Here is an 18227-nt window from a genome sequence, read left to right as displayed (position 1 = left end):
AATATCAGTGTTTTCATTAATACTGAGTCAACATACAGATTTGCTTTAAGACTAACACGAGTGGTCGATGCCACATCTTGATTCACAGAATCATTTAGGCTGGAAAAGATCTTTACATCACTCATATGGTGAACACGTACAAGCAGCACCTAGAGGGTGCACCAAAAAGGTATCAAGCTCCTTCCAGCAGACCCAGTTGTTGTCAGGCATGGGGCAATGCGTTCCCAACACACTGCAACATAGGACTGATCTGCTGACAATGTTCTGAGACTTGCTCAGAGTTTAAGCTCTGTGAATTGAAGCTCTTGAAAACTTAAGCCCTCAAAAATCACGATCCTGACGCCACTAACCTCTCGTTTGGAAATGTCCATCAGGACAGCAAAGCTGGTTATATGGTTGCACTGGCAAGCAATGTGGCTCCGGTTTCTGGAAAACAGCTCACAACCTCTGGAGGACCAGGCACCTGTCCCACCGATCCTGTGGCAAAAAGAGGTATTCCTCAGAGCCATCCTCTGATCTCCCCTTGCCTCCTGCTGCTACCGCTCTCCAGGGCAAATTTCTCTTCACAACATGAGGGGGCAGAATCATTCATAGTTTGCACCTACCCGAAGGAGTACTATCAACTCTGTTCTGAAGTTAATGAGTAATAAAATACTTCTGTAGTTGCTGAGAGAGTTCTGAATTAGATGTGACAGGACAATTTTTTTCATTCAGCAATAAAATATTTGTTAAACAGTTCAGATATCACTTTCTCCTGAAATGTACTTGCTTTTTAAAAACTCTCATCACATGCAGTTTGAGAGCTGTAGGAAGATGTAACACAGACAACAATGCCATTGAAGTTGCCAGCAAATAGCTAATAGATTAATCAGTTTAGAGCTAATGAGTTATTCAAGCCTTTACAATGCTTAAAGTTATGAAAAGGAGCTTCCCATTCCCTCCTAACTGTCAGAATAATTTGTACACACACAGGCAAAGGCACTACTTCACATGCAGGTAAGTGGAGTACTTTATTATTGTGAACATAACTGATCCTTTTAATATCCTGAAGCTTTTGGCTAGCAGGTAAACATTTCCTTGGTTAGGCTGCATTTTTATTTCCAGGATATGATATTGCCTGGATTTTTCCATAGGTTTACTAGAGATTTTTGGCTATTATGAAACAAGTTACAGCTACTTCTTTTGCCCTGGGAAAATAATACCATCCTCTCGCTATACACCTGATTTTTATGGTCAAAAGTTACATTTGTAACATTGTGAAATTTGTGAACATTGTGAAATTGTAACATGCAGAGCAAGTAGTTACCCCTCAACACATTTTGCTTTGTTTTATTCATACTCTTGAACTATCTCTAATAGAATCATAGAATCAACCAGGTTGGAAGAGACCTCCAAGATCATCCAGTCCAGCCTATCCCCAGCCCTATCCAGTCAGCTAGACCATGGCACTAAGTGCCTCATCCAGTCCTTTCTTGAACACCTTCAGGGATGGTGACTCCACCACCTCCCTGGGCAGCCCAATCCAATGGCAAATCACTCTCTCTGTGAAGAACTTCCTCCTAACATCCAGCCTAGGATTCTGTTATGCTATAAACCCAAGAAAACACAAATAAATGCAGTTCTTAACATTTTTCACATTTTCTAGTAAAATATGTCTGTATGTTTAACTTAACTGAATAAAAAAGATCTAAACAAGCCATTTTCAAAATATGCAATCTTTCCTCTCCTAGAGAGTCAAATACTCTCTCTTTATGTTCTGCTTATGTATGACTGCTTCCCAACAACTGGAAGAAGTCCTAGGTCCCAAAGAAGCTATTTCCTCTTCCTCCAGTTTTTCACTAAAACTAAGCAATTTTTTTTCACTAAAAATGCAAATCCACAGTAGTTGATGGAATGAAAGGTAAGTTGCTTCTTATCAGTGCAACTGCCTTTGGGTTGACTTTTGATTTAAAAAAATCAAGACATAAAAAATTATGATCTTGATTAATATAATGTTGTCTGAAAAATCTCAGTCCTCCTTCTTGATATCAAGACTTAGTTTTCTCATTTTTGCACTGGGCCAGGCTGAGGCATCAAGGTTGGGTACCTCCTTGCCACTGTCCACAGTCACTGGAGTGTAACAGGAGAAGATTCAACCCATCTTCTTGTGCAAATGCCCTCCCAAAAAGAGGGCAATGAGAGTCCTGATTTAGAGTCCTCAGATGAGCCATGAATTCAGGCCCTAGAGTCAGATTATGCCTGTCCAGAAATAAATCTGCACATAAAAAGCAGGAGCAAATACAAGTAAATGGTTAGATTTATTGCTGAATGAAAATGAATCCTACAGAAAGACATGATGGCACTGTGTTTTTTAGAAACCAGATGTCTACTCCTTTGCATGAGGAGTTTGATGAATATTACCACATTTCTCAGGTTGTTGAGAAAAGACTACATTACTATATTCTACCGGGAATCAGTTGCCAGTTGAATGCACTGAGCTAAAAGGGTTTTTTTCTCCAGAATTATCCTCCTGGGCAGAACTTCTCTGCTGAGACAGAAGCCACACAGAGCCCTAGAGCAAGGAGACATACGTGATAGAGTGATTCCAGAAGACACAGACGGGCTTCGTTCTCTCCTCTGTTTCCAGCATGGTGTACTCCACTATGATGGGCTTTTCCACCAGGTTGGGAGGAAGCTCCCTGTCACTGTGAATGGCTGTGCTTACTACAGGTGTGTTAATAATAGGGCGATTTGGCAACCTGCAGAAGGAGAAAAATTGCACAGTGATCTAAATGTTAAAATGCAAAGCACTGACTTGGGAGGGTCTGCAGCTAAAAGATTTCCACTTGCTTCCATTCAGAAAGCAAAGTAGATAGATTGTCAGCCTTCCATACAGCTGTGTTCTCAGGAGCTGCTGGCACTACTGACATGGTTATTCTCCCACAGTGTGCCAGACGAGGACAAGAGATGATACTGTGGTGACAACTGCAGCACAGACAACATTTGGTTAGTATAAAAGCAGCTCTGTCTACTCCCACACTCAGAGCAAGTGGAAGAAGGGATCTGCACAATTCACCAACAGGTGTGACATTTACCTCAAGCTCCTTCGATCAGGATCATAGTTTTCAGGCAGGAGGTGTCCCAGGGATCTGTATATAATGACCATAGCAACAGTGTGATGTGTTGAGTCATCGGGGTGTCGCTTCCTTCTCTTTGCAAAAGCACTCTCAGGGTTTAGTGCATCACTATTTACTTTAGAGAATATTTTTTGATTTGAAGGCTTCATCGTAGGCACTGCTATGGAATTAACAGAAATAGTAAATTCTTCCCACACAACTTCAGAGCTACCATTTAAACAGATAATTTTGCTTTGCAAAGATACAGAAATGTTACTGTTGTCCTAACTAGGCATATAACACCTATGTTATATTTTAATAACATTTTAGCACATTTCATGGGTATACATCTGATAATCAAATAATCATTGAGTCAAAAATAACTATTTAGTCTAGCTAGAAAACAAGCCACTTCTAAGACAGAAGATTCTTACGTTACTATATGCTCCATGCATGAACATGAAAGCAATATGGATACTATTAAATTGCATGTACATGGCCAAGCTAGCGTTATGAATACACCTATTTGTCACATGGGATTCCTCCCTGCCAATTCTGTCACAAAAAGAGCTTTCAGTTTTGCCAGTATCTCTTCAAATTAACACCCCCCCTTTTTCTTACAGTGAAAAGTCATAAAGTTGTATTAGCTTATTAATTATTACATGTTATTTTCACAACCCTGACTGTTTCCCCAGTCAGAGGATATTCAGCTATGGTACATGTATAATTTTAGGTTATTCCCTCTTCCCTTGCCCAAGGTAACTTATGGTTCCTCTCATCAGTTTTCAGGTGCTTTTGAGACACTGGGAAGCAGGTACTTCCCCAACTATTCTCCCTCCTCACTAATCTGCCTGAGCAGATCAATAACTGTTTACTTGCTCTCTAGTTCTGCTAACACAGCTCTGCTTCCAGATTTGGATTCTCCACCTTTCACACTCTTTCCCTCCATTTCTGCAGGGACCAGGGAAGGGTGGCTGTGGGGGCTGCAGGCTTCAGGTTGCCGTCCCATCCTGTCCCGGTGGGAACTGAAGCAGAGATCTTCTCTCGCATTGACAGGGTGGTTTGAGGGGCCTCAAGCAAGACTCGACAGACAGGTACAGCCAGTTAGGCAGCCCCTCCACGTTTCTGTTGCTGCCGGCAGGCAAAATGCCTCAGAAGCCTGCACAGCTGCTCCATCCCTAAATACTCTTCACTTGTGTAGATGGTCACCCCACTTTTGCCTCAGCACCACTCTGCTTCATGAGGATTAATCACACTCCTTGGGAGCTAGTCAAAATTGCATTCTGAACAGCAGCAGAAGGGTTTTACCTTTCCTGTCTGAAGGTCTGAATAAAGTATCAGGGAAGACAACAGATGACTCCAGATCTTTTGGATAATCTTCTTTAATCTCATGAAATCGTGGTATTCGAGCTCCCGTGAAATTAGACTTGTCAAAGATGTCAACAGCAATAACTGGAATAAAAGAAGTTTCCCATAAAATTAACTTCATTCAAATATGATCTTGTGACCAATGAAATGCAGCTGAAAGGTTAAGATATCTGCACAACACAGAGAAGACATTTAAACTCCAAAACACAAAGGCAAATTTAATTTCTCTCAGTTTACACCTTAAATGACATCTAAATGCTCATGTGTCAGCATCATGTTACATGCACCAAATTACAAACTTACTTTGCAGTGGAAAGTATTTCACAAGACAGCATCTCATGCTTGGAAAACACTACTGAAAACACTGGAAATATCCAAATGGGTGAGCCCTGGCACTATCCACCCAAGGGTGTTAAGAGCTGGTTGACATCATTGTGAGGTTGCTAATCTTTGAGAAGTCACAGCCATCAGATACATCTTGGGAGACTGGAAGAAGGTTAATGATGACACCATCTACCAGAAGGTCTTGAAAGAGGATCCATGAGATTATAGGCCCATTACTCTTAGTTCAATCCCTGTGAAAGTTATGGAACAAATCTCCCTGGAGGGTATCACAAGTCAAATGAAGCACATGATTGGGAAAAGCCAGCATAGATTTACCAATCATGCTCCACAAACTTGATTACCTTGTACTAAAATGTAACCTGGTTGGTTGATGTGGAACAAGCTGTGAACATTGTCTGCCTGGTCTTCTCCAAAGCTTTTGATACAGCTCCCCACAGCTTCTCTCTAGATAAATTGGTGTGTTATGGCCTAGACAAGTGCTCTGTGCAGTGGGTGGGGAACTGCATGGCAGGCTGCACTCAAAGAATGCTCTTCTTCAACTGGCAATCTGTCACAAGTGGGGTCCCCCAAGGGTTGATACCAGGCCCAATGATGTTTTATATATTGCTAACTGATCCCCTGATCAAGTATACCCTGATTAATTCTGCTAACAACACCAAGTGAGTAAGGAAGAATACTTTGGAAGGGAGAGACAACTTGCAGGAAGACCTGGATAGGCTAGAAGAGTAGGTTAACAAGAACCTTATGAAGTTCAACAAGGACAAATGTAAGGTCTTGCACTGGGGGAAATATAATCCGAGAGTGCAGCATAGGCTGGGATCTATCTGGCTGGAGAGTAGCTCTGTGGAAAGGGACACGAAGGTCTTGGCTGACAATGAGCTCAATGTGAGTGAACAATGTGCTACTGCATCAAAAAAGGATGTTGGGTTGGATCAACAAGGGTACCACCAGATGAGGTAAAGAAGTCATAGTCCCACTCTACTCAGTGCTTGTCAGGACACACCTGGAATATGGTGGACACTTTTGGCTCTCCTTATACAAAAAAGATGTGGACAGGCTGGAGAGAGAGAGAAGGGCCACAAAGATGATCAAAGGACTGGGAAGCCTGCCATATGGGGAAAGGCTGAGTGAACTGAGTTTGCTCAGCCTTCAGAACAGAAGGCTTAGAGGAAACCTTATCACCACATTACAGTATTTAAAGGGTGGCTACAAAGCAGATGGAGACTCCTTTTTTACACTGAGTCACTTTGTAAAAATCACAGTATCACCAAGGAAGAGACCTCACAGATCATCAAGTCCAACCCTTTACCACAGAGCTCAAGGCTAGACCATGGCACCAAGTGCCACGTCCAATCTTGCCTTGAACAGCCCCAGGGACGGCGACTCCACCACCTCCCCGGGCAGCCCATTCCAGTGTCCAATGACTCTCCCAGTGAAGAACTTTCTCCTCACCTCCAGCCTAAATCTCCCCTGGCGCAGCCTGAGGCTGTGTCCTCTTGTTCTGGTGCTGGCCACCTGAGAGAAGAGAGCAACCTCCTCCTGGCCACAACCACCCCTCAGGTAGTTGTAGACAGCAATAAGGTCACCCCTGAGCCTCCTCGTCTCCAGGCTAACCAATCCCAGCTCCCTCAGCCTCTCCTCGTAGGGCTGTGCTCAAGGCCTCTCCCCAGCCTCGTCGCCCTTCTCTGGACACGCTCAAGCATCTCAATGTCCCTCCTAAACCGGGGGGCCCAGAACTGAACACAGTACTCAAGGTGTACTCAAGGGGAAGTAATGGGTACAAAATGGGAAGTAGTGGGTACAAGTTACTCCTGAGGAGATTCCAACTAGACACATGCAAAGATTTTTCACTATGAGAAGGATCAGTCAGTTAAATAATCTCCCCAGGAAAGTGGTGGAATTCCCAGCACTGAACAGTTTTAAAGATTCACCTGGGAATAGTGTGAGGCCATCTTGTCTAGATTATGTTTTGCCAAAAAAAGGTTGGATCAGACGACCCTTGAGGTCCCTTCCAAACTAGTATTCAGTAAGTGGCATGTTCCAATTCCAGACTTGCTTCTCATAGTGAAGGATAACTCCACTGCTTCAGAAACATAGTTTTGCATCTGTTAAATTGCAAAGTCAGCCAAACAAAGTAACCTGGATTTTACCTGGGACTACTCTTTAGTCCTCATGTTCTTCCTCCACACTAGCAATTCCTCTCTGGCTCACCTCATCAGCTCTGCCTGTTGTCTAACTGCCAATTACTTAAAGGCAGCTGAGTTGGCTTGAACATTCCAGTTTAAGAGAAGTCACTGAGTGGCAGTTTAGATATGCTAATAAAAATGAGACTCTGGAAGACCTGGGGAAAACCCTACACCAAAAGCTGTAATCCACTGCAAATTTCCCTATGAAGAAATACGCAGGTTAAGATCTGAAAATTCTAAGCAGTCCCTGGTTGAGCCATTTGGAAACTCTATTAACACCATGTTCACCTGGAAAAACTGTTCAAAAGAAAACAGGTCCCTTTCAATAGAACAAGGGGACACAGTCTCAAGTTGTGCCAGGGTAGGTATAGGCTGGATATTAGGAAGAAGTTCTTCACAGAGAGAGTGATTTCCCATTGGAATGGGCTGCCCAGGGAGGTGGTGGAGGCACCGTCCCTGGGGGTGTTCAAGAAAAGCCTGGATGAGGCACTTAGTGCCATGGTCTAGTTGACTGGCTAGGGCTGGGTGCTATGTTGGACTGGCTGATCTTGGAGGTCTCTTCCAACCTGGTTGATTCTATGATTCTATGATTCTAAGCCAGAGTTGCCTCGGCCTTCCCAAGCTCATCCCTTTTTACTCAAAACCCCCCAGGATTTACAGTCTGCAATAAGTCCTGGGTTTTTTTTTGTTTTCATGTCAGTTTGCCTAGAATACTGAGTAGGCCTTTTTCTGAGTGTGAAGGTAAAAATATTTTGATTCTGACAGGCCTGAATTAAATAAAATATTTCGATTTTGCTTTGTTGAACAGTATTTGAACAGTATTTTGAACTTTATTTCAGTTCTAGGTCAACAATAATCCTTCATCCCAAGTTGCAGCAGAAATTTGTGACTTAGTAGCTTGACAGATTCGTGTCTTTGCTTTTTAAGCCCCTGTGACTGTGGATATGAAGCACTCTCAGGACGAGGCTTGTAGGCAAAGGAAAACTCACTTATATCAATAGGTGTAGTTGAGAAGATAAGCCCTGACTTAAGGCACATGAACCCTTCTTCAGGTCTGAAATAAAAGCAACAGCTTGAAAAGATAAATGCAAGTTCAGGCCGATAACAATTTAAACCACCTCTCAAAGGAAAAACAGATTGCAATGCTGCTTGTGCGGGATCTCTGAAGGTCATCCAATGCAGTCTCACCTCCCATTCAGAGCAAGACTTTCACCAACACCTGATCAGCTTAACGTTTGGAGCTGGCAAGAAATGGACTCAGTGGGGAAAAAGTAGGGAGAGAGGTCAATCAGGCTGTGGCTGGTTTCCTTCACTTGAATGTGCACAGGAACACCTGTGAAGTGCCTAACAGTCCTGTGAGTGCAGGAGCTGCTCCTTGCTTGTCAGAGAAGGCATTTACTGTGACAGGTGGGGAAGATGTCTTCACATGCCTGATGCTTCCTTCTCAAGTTTAGATCCATAACTGGTCACAAGCAGTGTTGCCCAGGGCTCAGGGCCAGTTCTGTTTAATATCTTTGTCAAAGATTGAATGCACCCTTGGTAAGTTTGCAGATGTCACCAAGCTGGGTGGGAATGTTGACACACTCTAATGTAGGAAGGCATTGCAGAGGGATCTGGACAGGGTAGACCAAGGGGCTGATGTCAGTTGTATGAGACTCAACAAGGCCAAGTGTTAGGTCCTGCACTTGGGTCGCAACAACCCCATGAAACATTACATGCTTGGGAAGAGTGGCTGAAAAGTCACCCGGTAGAAAAGGACCTGGGGATGTTGGTCAATAGCCAGCTGAAGAAGAGCCAGCAGTGTGCCCAAATGGACAAAAAAGCAAACAGCATCAGAAATAGTGCATCTAGCAGGACTAGGGAAGTGATTCTGCCCCTACACCGGTGAAGCCACATCTTGAATACTGTATTCAGTTTTGTGTACATCATGCCAAGAAAGACATTGAGGTGCTGCAATGCGACCAAAGAGCAATGAAGCTGCTGACGAGTCCAGAGAAGAAGTCCTCTCCTCTTCTCTATTGAGAAGTGGCTGATGGAATTGGGCTGTTTAGCCTGGAGAAAAGGAGTCTAGGGACACACCTTATTGCTCTTCACAACTACCTTAAAGGAGTTTGCAGTGAGTTGGATGTCGGCTTCTTCACCCAAGTAACAAGCATCAGGCCCAGAAGAAATGGCCCAAAGTTGTGCCAAGGGAGGCTCAAACTGAACATTATGAAAGACTATTTAACCAAAAGGGTTGTCCCAGGGAAGTCTCCACCTCTGTAGATCTTTAAAAGACATGTAGGTCTTTAAAAGACACAGTTTATTGCTTGTCAGTGCTAGATTAATGGACTGATGATGTTAAAGGTCCTTTCTAATCTAAATGATTCTATGGATATTTTGGACTCCAAGGATTTTGCTCTGATGTTAGGTTTCAAAAGGCTTGGAGGGTGTCTGAAGGCTCGAATGAGAGATACTGAGATAATACCTTACGGCATAGGAACTTCTCAAGAAGATATATTCTGTATAGGTTTCAGCTTAGGAAGCCATGTGAAAATCATACATATATCTATCTATATGGTAGGGTGGTGGGTTTTATTTTTATGCTGCAGTAATTCTTCAGGTGGTGGACCACTATACTAGGTGGTCTCAAAAGTCATTACCTTTACTTACAGATTTTGTCCTTCTTACCATTTCTACAGTACTGTGGCTACAACAGGATGACACCAAGAGCAGTGGCAGAACAAAAAATCAGACATCTCCTAGGAAGCCCCCATGGCAACTAAGCAATATGGATCAAGCCTCAACTGACTTGAAATGAATGCTCTGATTAGATCAGAAAATCCAGGTATGCTGTTTCGCAGTAGATAAGACTAAAGCAAACTGCCAGCTCCTCCATCCAGCACATTCCTAAAGCTCTGTCACAAAATGGCAGCTTTTGAAACAGATACTCACTCATGTTAGTGGCAACAATGACAAAAGGTCTCATGTAGGTTTTCTTCATGTTCTGGGCCACGTTGTTGAAATATTCCTCATAGTGCCTGAGCAGGTGAGCGGTGCCACCCTCCGTTCGCTGAATTTGCTCCCAATGCTCTTTATTGCTGGGGTCCAGTAGAGCACTACCCACTTTGACAATATTCTGAGAAACAAAGCACAAGCCTAAATTATGAAGCCAACAAAGCACTGAGTTTCAAGTGAGGAACACTGAAAATGATTGGCATTACAGCCTCAGGTGAAATACTTGAATGCAGGCATGTTCTACTGCAGACACATGAAAATATGCACACTGGTTACTTGCCCTGAGATTTACTTGTTACATAAAGCAAATCCCTCCAAACTTTTTATGAGTAAAGTAAGCCAAAATGGGAGGCTGCAAGAGAACCACCTACTTTCTTCCCCTTTTACAACAGGAAAACTAGCCAGAAAATGTAGAACCAAAACCTAACTATGTTTTCTTTGTCTGAGAGAGATGAGAGACAACAACAGTGGACTGCTTTGTATGCGCTCTGAAGAACATCCCAGAGAAATAAACATAACATGCTGTGTTAAAAATGAGCAGAAAGTCAGAGTGATATTGTTTTCTGCCCTTTTTAAAATGTGTATTTTATTTTATTTTATTTTACTTTTTTCCCCTGTACTGACTCCTGGACAACTAAGTCAACTTACATGGTGAAGAATGACAAGAGGAAATAGTAACTTACATATACAAATTTGAGAGTATTAAGAAAGCTTAAATCATGTTGTTCTCTGCCCATTTTTATATTGCTTAGAAGTCGTCTTAAAAAGGAAGTCCTAGCTGAGGACCTGCCCCTTCTGCCTTTTCTTATAAGAATATGGCTGAATGGCAAATGGTTGAATGGGAAAGGTGCTAAGAAGTTTCTAATCTTGGTGTACCTATAAACTACATTGTTGTAGCAAAGCCTAATTCCTAGCTAAGGTAAAATTGCATAAATGATGGTAGGAATTAATCATCTCAAGCTTTCAAATAAGCCAAGGGAAATATTTTGGCACCATTTAGAAGCAGACAGGGAAGATGCTTCATATTCTAAGTGTTGTCTTAGGTTGCAAGCTTGTTCTGAGATAAAGGAGGCTGCCAGTATGGACACCTTAATCTAAGTTCAGAAGGACTACATGGCTTCCTAGGAACGTAGGAGACATATGCTGTACTTGGTACCATGTCTCCTTGGTGTTGTGAATGTTATTTATGTTTTTATATCTCATCTATTTTTCAAGTTTCTACTTAAGCCTATTAAAAAAATCCCCACCAACCTTCCTCCCTTGTGCTACTCAGCCTAGGATGTTACATCTTTTTTCTCATGAGCTTTACTGATTAGTTTTCAAATTCCTGACCTACCTTAAAAAAACACAGGGAATTCCTGAAGCATCATCTGTATGAGTTTCAGTGCCAAGTGTAGAGAATAATAAATTAAAAAGGAAGTTTCCAACATATTGTTCCTTATTGGCCTTATTTTCACCTAACAAAACATGCTAAAAATAAAGCTCCTTCTCAAGACCTGAATAGGGAAGTGAATTCACTCTACAGCCTGCAGGTATCAGTTTGTTATCACAGTATCTCTTAGGAAAGGAAAAATAAATATTTTTAAAACTGGTGCATCTAAAATGTTAAATGTTTCAGAAGTTCTCCACTCTCTGTGGACTGTACACCCCAAGACACTGAGGAACTTATTCACATTTTATCCTGCTCCCTCCTTCCAAGGATGTCCTCTCCTGGTGCAACTTGGCGTTGCTCAGGGTCTCCAAGTTCACCCCAAAGTTTACCTAGCTTGGCTGGTCCTCCTAGAGCAGTGTAAGCAGTGAGCTAGGTGTAGCACACCTGCAAAGGGAGCCAGACCATCTTTGGCCAGTGCAGAGGCCAGTCCTGGCTCTTGAAGAGTCGGTCCAGCATCCCTACACTGGTGTCTGAGCTCCTGGGCTCTGCTAAGCACAGGTCCATCAGGATGCTTCAGCTTGGACACTCTGCTGTGCCATGGTTGGGATCTTGAAAATAGTATTAGCAAGCATGGACAGCAGCACACATGTCAATGAGAAAAGCTCTACAAGCCTGGCAGGGGTTATCCTACCTTCACAATTATGAACCACAGAAAACCCTCAACTTCCTCCACATCCCACATTTTTCCACAAGTGCATATTTTGCCCAGACAGTGAGGGTGCTACAGCTTGTCCTCCAGAAGTAGTCAGTTTTTTTGTAATAGCTGTGTCTTTCATGATTGCACTCTGACTAGCAGAAGCCCTCTGGCATGCATTTTTGTATGTGCCTGCATCACTTATCATCAATAAACTATGGAGTATTGTTCAATGTACCAATTCTCCAACATCCATGACTCAAGTGTCTCCTGACTTACAAAAACTCTTCAGAGGCAGTAACTGGCTCAGTGTTAGTTCACTGCACATTTGAATGAAAATGCCCATCTTAAGCAAGTTTTCCAACAAAACTGGATATGGTATACAAAGCTATTTTATCCAGGAATAGCACTCAATTATTTTTTCATTTGGGGAATTCTGTTTCTGATTGTTCCTACGATGATATCTATTGTAAAAACACTTATTACAATATTTGTATTTTACACATGTGTGCATATACATGTTACCAACATACTAGAGAATATGGACTCATTTATGGAATAGACAAAGCAATTACATGGTACTCACTCCACCCTGGTCAAAGACTAATTTAACTACCCATTGCCATGCAGATTTTAAGCAGAACTGTAAAAGCTCAGCACAGTATAAAGCATCTCTCTTACTTCATTGAATTCCACATCCCTTGTGGCTGCCAAGTCAAACCCTTGCTGCTGGCTCTCATACTGAAGGACCCGGATCATCATCTGGTAAGCCGTCCTCACATCATTGCCATACAAGCTGTGTGTGTAGCTGGTGGCATTCTGCAGCACTCTAACGATCCGTATGGTTTTGTCTCCATCCAGCTTGGTCTCATTGTGGTGTAACTTCTCATTCTGAATCAGAGGCAGGGAAGGGAAAAAACAGTGAAGCAGCATTTAATTTTCTTTTTTTCGTTCTAGTTACAAAGATAACCATCATTTTTGGTACAAAGGAATAGTTTGATGAGAATTGTGTCTTCAGAAAGGACAACTCAATAAAAAATTTAACTGAGCACAAGACTCCTGACGGGAAATGAGAAATTTCAAGCACTCAGTCAATAGATGGATTGCAGAGATACAAAGCTGAAATCTGATTTACAAAATAAAAGCAAAACTGAGAAAACACAGCCTACCATGATTTTTAGATCAACAAAAGTGTTGGTGGTGCAGTTGAAAAGCTCGGGAGGCAGCCAGCCCTTTTCAATGTTACAATGGCGAACCGCATTTCCTGAAGAAAACAAAATGTGAACGGTACATAATGTTCTGACTTGTGCTGGATAAATCTTCACAGGTGCCAAATATCCTGGGCTTTCAGGTTTCCTACATTTTCCAAGTTTTTTAGAGCTATGCACATATTTCACTTTCCAAACTGGTATTCCCGCCTGAGAAAAGTTAAATACTGCTATTGCTCATGAATCGTTTCCTTCAGCCTTTGGAGAAATGGGCTGCCCGGGGAGGTGGTGGAGTCGCCGTCCCTGGGGCAGTTCAAGGCAAGGTTGGACGTGGCACTTGGTGCCATGGTCTAGCCTTGAGCTCTGTGGTAAAGGGTTGGACTTGATGATCTGTGAGGTCTTTTCCAACCCTGATGATACTGTGATACTGTGATAAATGTGTGAGAGAAAAGTTAGGCAAGGTACATGATCTGCTGAACTCCTCTCAGACTCACTGCCCTGGTATTCTCAAGTTGACACAGCAACCTATTTACACCAAATATGAGAAAAACTGTGCACTTCCTAAATGTTTCTGAAAACACCTCCAAGCTCAGACTTCTGTACAATAGCCTCCTGGGACAAATGCTGTCTTCCCGTCAGAATACAGGTAAGCACTTCAGCCAACAGGCAGAACTGCCTTTTGCCACTTGTGAATAGTCTGAGAGCAACTTACTGTTTAATTTAGCCTATTAATTTGTACTATTTGTGAAATAAGTTTATTGGCTGTGGATCCTTCACAGTGAATTGCAAGTTATCAAATCCAAAATTTACACCGTGTCAGTTAACTTGAATACAACACACTGCATGCATCTAAGCCATTTAATTATTGCTCTCTAAACAAGAATTATAATGAACTGAATGATACATAATTACATTATTTCTCTTCCATGATTAGGTACATCTAAGCCATTTAATTATTGCTCTCTAAACAAGAATTACAATGAACTGAATGATACATAATTACATTATTTCTCTTCCATGATTAGGTGAATATAGTTAAGCCTTGGGTTCTGAATATTCATTCTAAACCTTACTTTTTTGGGGATGCTTTGTAAAATTAATTTAGAATGCACAGTACTCTTGTCTGCCAGCCTGTTTGCTAAGAAGAGACATGGGGTCAACCACACGAAGAGTGCAGAAGACATATTTTAATTCAACTTTTTACTCTTTAATAATGTAAATATTCTTCACTTTAAAAAAAAAAAATCATCAATTCTATCTCCTAAAATCCTCAGAAAGAAACCTGGCTGGCCACAAATCATAGAATCAACCAGGTTGGAAGAGACCGCCGAGATCATCCAGTCCAACCTAGCACCCAGCCCTACCCAGTCAACTAGACCATGGCACCAAGTGCCTCATCCAGTCTCTTCTTGAACACCTGTAGGGACGGTGCCTCCACCACCTCCCTGGGCAGCCCATTCCAATGCCAATCACTCTCTCTGTGAAGAACTTCCTCCTAACATCCAGCCTATACTTCCCCTGGCACAACTTGAGACTGTGTCCCTTTGTTCTATTGCTGGTTGCCTGGGAGAAGAGGCCACCCCCAACCTGGCTACGAGGCAGTGACCACCTCCCAGTAATATTTGCGGAGATCATACAACCATTTATAACTCGCTGAGCCTGTGGAGTCCTTGGAGGAGGGAGTTAACAAGCCCAGAAATGAGGCAGAGGTTTCATGTTCTACACAAGGGCATTCCAAAAAGGCTGTGAACTCCATTAAAAAACCTCTGATATATCTTTCCAGGGACACGTGTGGAAGAGCAGGCTGTCATTTCCTTACTGTTCAAAACATCACAGACCACATGCTTTATAAAATGCACTTTTCAGCTGTCTGACTTATGGGTTAGAGAAAAGATGGCAAGTGGGAATCTGTGAATTCTGTCACAACCCTTTGCTTTATTAGTGTGCAATGCTAGTAAAGCAATCGTCACATGAATGATTTTCCTCATTTTATCCTTTCCCAGAGAGCTGTATCGCTAAAGAACACATATAAGTCACTAGAAACTAAGTTATGTGTGTTAAAATTGCTTGGTAAACAGAAAATTGGACTATGCTTTTTTTGAAAAAGAAAATATAAGCAATTTCTGTTTTTTAGATGTGATTATCTGCTGCACTTTTGTATTTTTTTTACTGCTACTATTTCAAATGCATTTTAACAGCTCTTGAGTTTCAGCTAGCAACATTTTTCTGCTTGTGATATGCATAAACTATGCTGCAATCTCCAGACCAAATGAATTAATGCCATTCTCTATGTACACATTTTTTCCCCTTTCTTTTTTTTTTCTTCTCAAACAGGCATGTTGATAAATGTAGTTAATGTTTCACCCAGGACACTTACCCACTGATCCCTTAGGACATGGCACAGCAGCTGGCTGGCCAAACTTGGTCTGTGGCCACCAAATACCAGCCTCAAAAGCTTTGGGACAGCCATTATAAATTACTGAAAGCAGAAAAAGAAATGATAAAATCTTTCTGACAAGGTAAAAATCACAACAAGGAGGTGTTTCTACCTGCCTAAAGGGCCTTCAGAACACCCGTCCTTTGCAGTGCCTTCTAAGCTGTAACCCACCTACTGCATCTTATCCGGCAGTGTGGGCAAACAGGTACAGGCAGAGGAGAGCCTGGGATGATTATAAGGCTCTGGATTTTGGCTCTGCCTATTTCTGTTTGCTCCTTTATTGTGGAAAAATGATTCTCTTTCATTTCACCCACACACTGTGGTGAGATGGCTGCTGCAGCAGCTTTGTGCTGATCACAGGAGGAAGGTAGGTAAGTGGGAGGAAATGCAGGATAGGTGAGACAGGGAAGAAAGGCAGAGGGCACAAGGTGTGCAGCACAGCCTCTGTGGGCAGCAAGTGCGAGGGCTTTTGCCTGCTTTATAAGCTGCAGCACACCAAAACAATGCTGCACTGGAAGATAAACTCAGGTCTCAAGTAGACTTGGATTAGTGTTGTGATCTCCCCACTCTACGCTTTTATATTTCCATTTAATGAAAATAAAAGCAATATGAGCTTTTATTTTTCCCCAGCTCCCATAAGCCATATTGGCACAACCTGACGAGGAGAGGTGCATTTCTTCAGCTCCCACTGCCCCCATTGGAGCCCCCTCACAGGACTCAGATGCACTCTAGAATGCAGCTGCATGGCCACCTCTGTGCACTTCCCATCTGCCTGCTGCTAGCAGGTCTGATCCTGCAGCCACAGCCCATCTGACCAGCAGCACTTGCTGGACAGGAGGTACCTTCACAGCCCTTCACAGTAACTTCAGCAAATGGGTTGTCACAGCGGTTGCACTGCCGCCCTATGACGCCGGGCTTGCAAGGACACTGTCCTGTCTCCATGTCGCAGGTGCGTGTGTGAGAGCCGGACGGGAAGCAGTCACAGGGGTAGCAGGTGTCACTGCTCTGGGGCCTGTAGTAATTTGCCTAGAAAAAAAGCAAGATGAAAGATAGGAGCTATTTGACTTACATTCCAAAGTGCTTGTGTTTCTGAGACCCTGCTCTAGTAGTATGTGCATTATAAAAGGACTGATTTTGTAAAGCATGGGATGATAATGATGTAAGTATTAACAGAAAATGTAATAACTATGGGAAGCATGCTGTGTAAATCCAGGAAATGTGGAGAGGCAGAGCTGAGTGCTGGGGAGATGGCTGGGGACACAAAGACACAGGACTTGGACCACCGCTGGTAGTGAGGGCAGAGGGCCCATGTTATTCCTCATGTACTTGCCATCAGTGCCCAGCAAAAGTATTCTTGGAGGATTTGCAGTTTTCTCTGCTTTGCAATTCCACTCTTGTATGGCATGAACATGTGCCATCCATTTGTGCTTCATGAACAGGGTGGGGAGCAACCAACGATAGCATATTCATATTGCATCTGTAAATGCTTCTGATCTGAGATGTTGTGCGACTACATAAGAGCATGGTGGTGGCACTCCACTGACTTCATTTAATGCCACAGTTGCTGTGTGTCCTGCTGGCATTTCAAAAAGGCCTACAGGGCCAGATTCACTGCACAGTCACAGCTCCTCAGATGTCATTCATGCTTATTGTAAAACCTACTCTGAGAAGCCTTTTGTAAAACTTTCAGCAGGGGAAGCGCCTCCCCTCCTGCGTCCCCTGTCTGTCCCTGGCTGCCTCAGCCAAATTCCTCTCAAACTTAACAGAGCTGGCACTGAAGAAAGCATTTAGCTTCTCATATTATTTACCTCTTTCCAAATGCCAGGCCTTTAGCTGGCCACTGCACAGAGGAGAGCTTCATGCAACTAGTCTGATTTGTTTTGTGGCTATTACTCAGTTGTGATACACAAGCCACCACTGGCACTCTTCCTCTCCCCGGCCTGATCTCGCCTGACAAACCAGACTGTGCTTCAGGGAGATCAGAGCCAGGCTTTCACCCCCTCAGTTTTGCTTTCCAAATAAGATAAGAGCTGCACTGCATGATTTTGTGAAGGTTGGTGCCAGGAAAACGCTCTAGGTAAAGATTAACTTCACTTTGTGCATACATATATGTTACAAAGCACAACTGTGTGTACCTTGTCTCCAGGTACTCACTTGTAGTTATTGATAGTACAGCTACTTTGACTTAAGACTGGTTTCTTTTTCTTACCTTGCAGTGGCATTCTCCGTTGGTCTTATTGCAATCAGAATCAAACCCTTTACTAGTTTCACAATTACATGGGCCACAGATGGGATTTCCCCACCAGCCTCTGGGACAAGGCAGGTCAATTCTATAAAAGAAAATCAAATTGAAAGAAAGTTCTTTTAAGCTTTCCCTTAGAAAGTGGAGAAAAAATCACTTTGAGCAAAATCTGCACTTGAGTCTCTCGGCTTAATGAGTGCACTTTATCTGACCGTAGCAGCTAATAATCAATACAGATATAAACACAAACATACTGCAATAAATAAAGATAGAATATCAGTGC

At 42.7% G+C, this 18227-nt stretch overlaps 1 protein-coding gene across 1 annotated transcript in view; it reads right to left on the bottom strand.

Annotated features, from left to right (window-relative positions):
- The window catches only part of CELSR1 (cadherin EGF LAG seven-pass G-type receptor 1), a 194689-nt gene that overhangs the window by 24789 nt on the left and 151673 nt on the right, over positions 1 to 18227 (bottom strand). The window contains exons 14-23 of the mRNA XM_064142457.1: positions 17912 to 18032; positions 16545 to 16728; positions 15643 to 15744; positions 13227 to 13321; positions 12739 to 12948; positions 9929 to 10112; positions 4404 to 4547; positions 3075 to 3276; positions 2571 to 2738; positions 351 to 477 (exon numbers count right to left, since the gene is read on the bottom strand). Of these exons, the coding sequence (XP_063998527.1) occupies positions 351 to 477; positions 2571 to 2738; positions 3075 to 3276; positions 4404 to 4547; positions 9929 to 10112; positions 12739 to 12948; positions 13227 to 13321; positions 15643 to 15744; positions 16545 to 16728; positions 17912 to 18032 (1537 nt within the window). The remainder of the gene's footprint in view (positions 1 to 350; positions 478 to 2570; positions 2739 to 3074; positions 3277 to 4403; positions 4548 to 9928; positions 10113 to 12738; positions 12949 to 13226; positions 13322 to 15642; positions 15745 to 16544; positions 16729 to 17911; positions 18033 to 18227) is intronic.

The sequence above is a fragment of the Pogoniulus pusillus genome, chromosome 4 (genome assembly GCF_015220805.1).
Source record: "Pogoniulus pusillus isolate bPogPus1 chromosome 4, bPogPus1.pri, whole genome shotgun sequence".
Classification (NCBI taxonomy): domain Eukaryota; kingdom Metazoa; phylum Chordata; class Aves; order Piciformes; family Lybiidae; genus Pogoniulus; species Pogoniulus pusillus.
The sequence above is the reverse complement of the archived record's forward strand: the minus strand, read 5'-3'. Positions and strand labels throughout refer to the sequence as shown.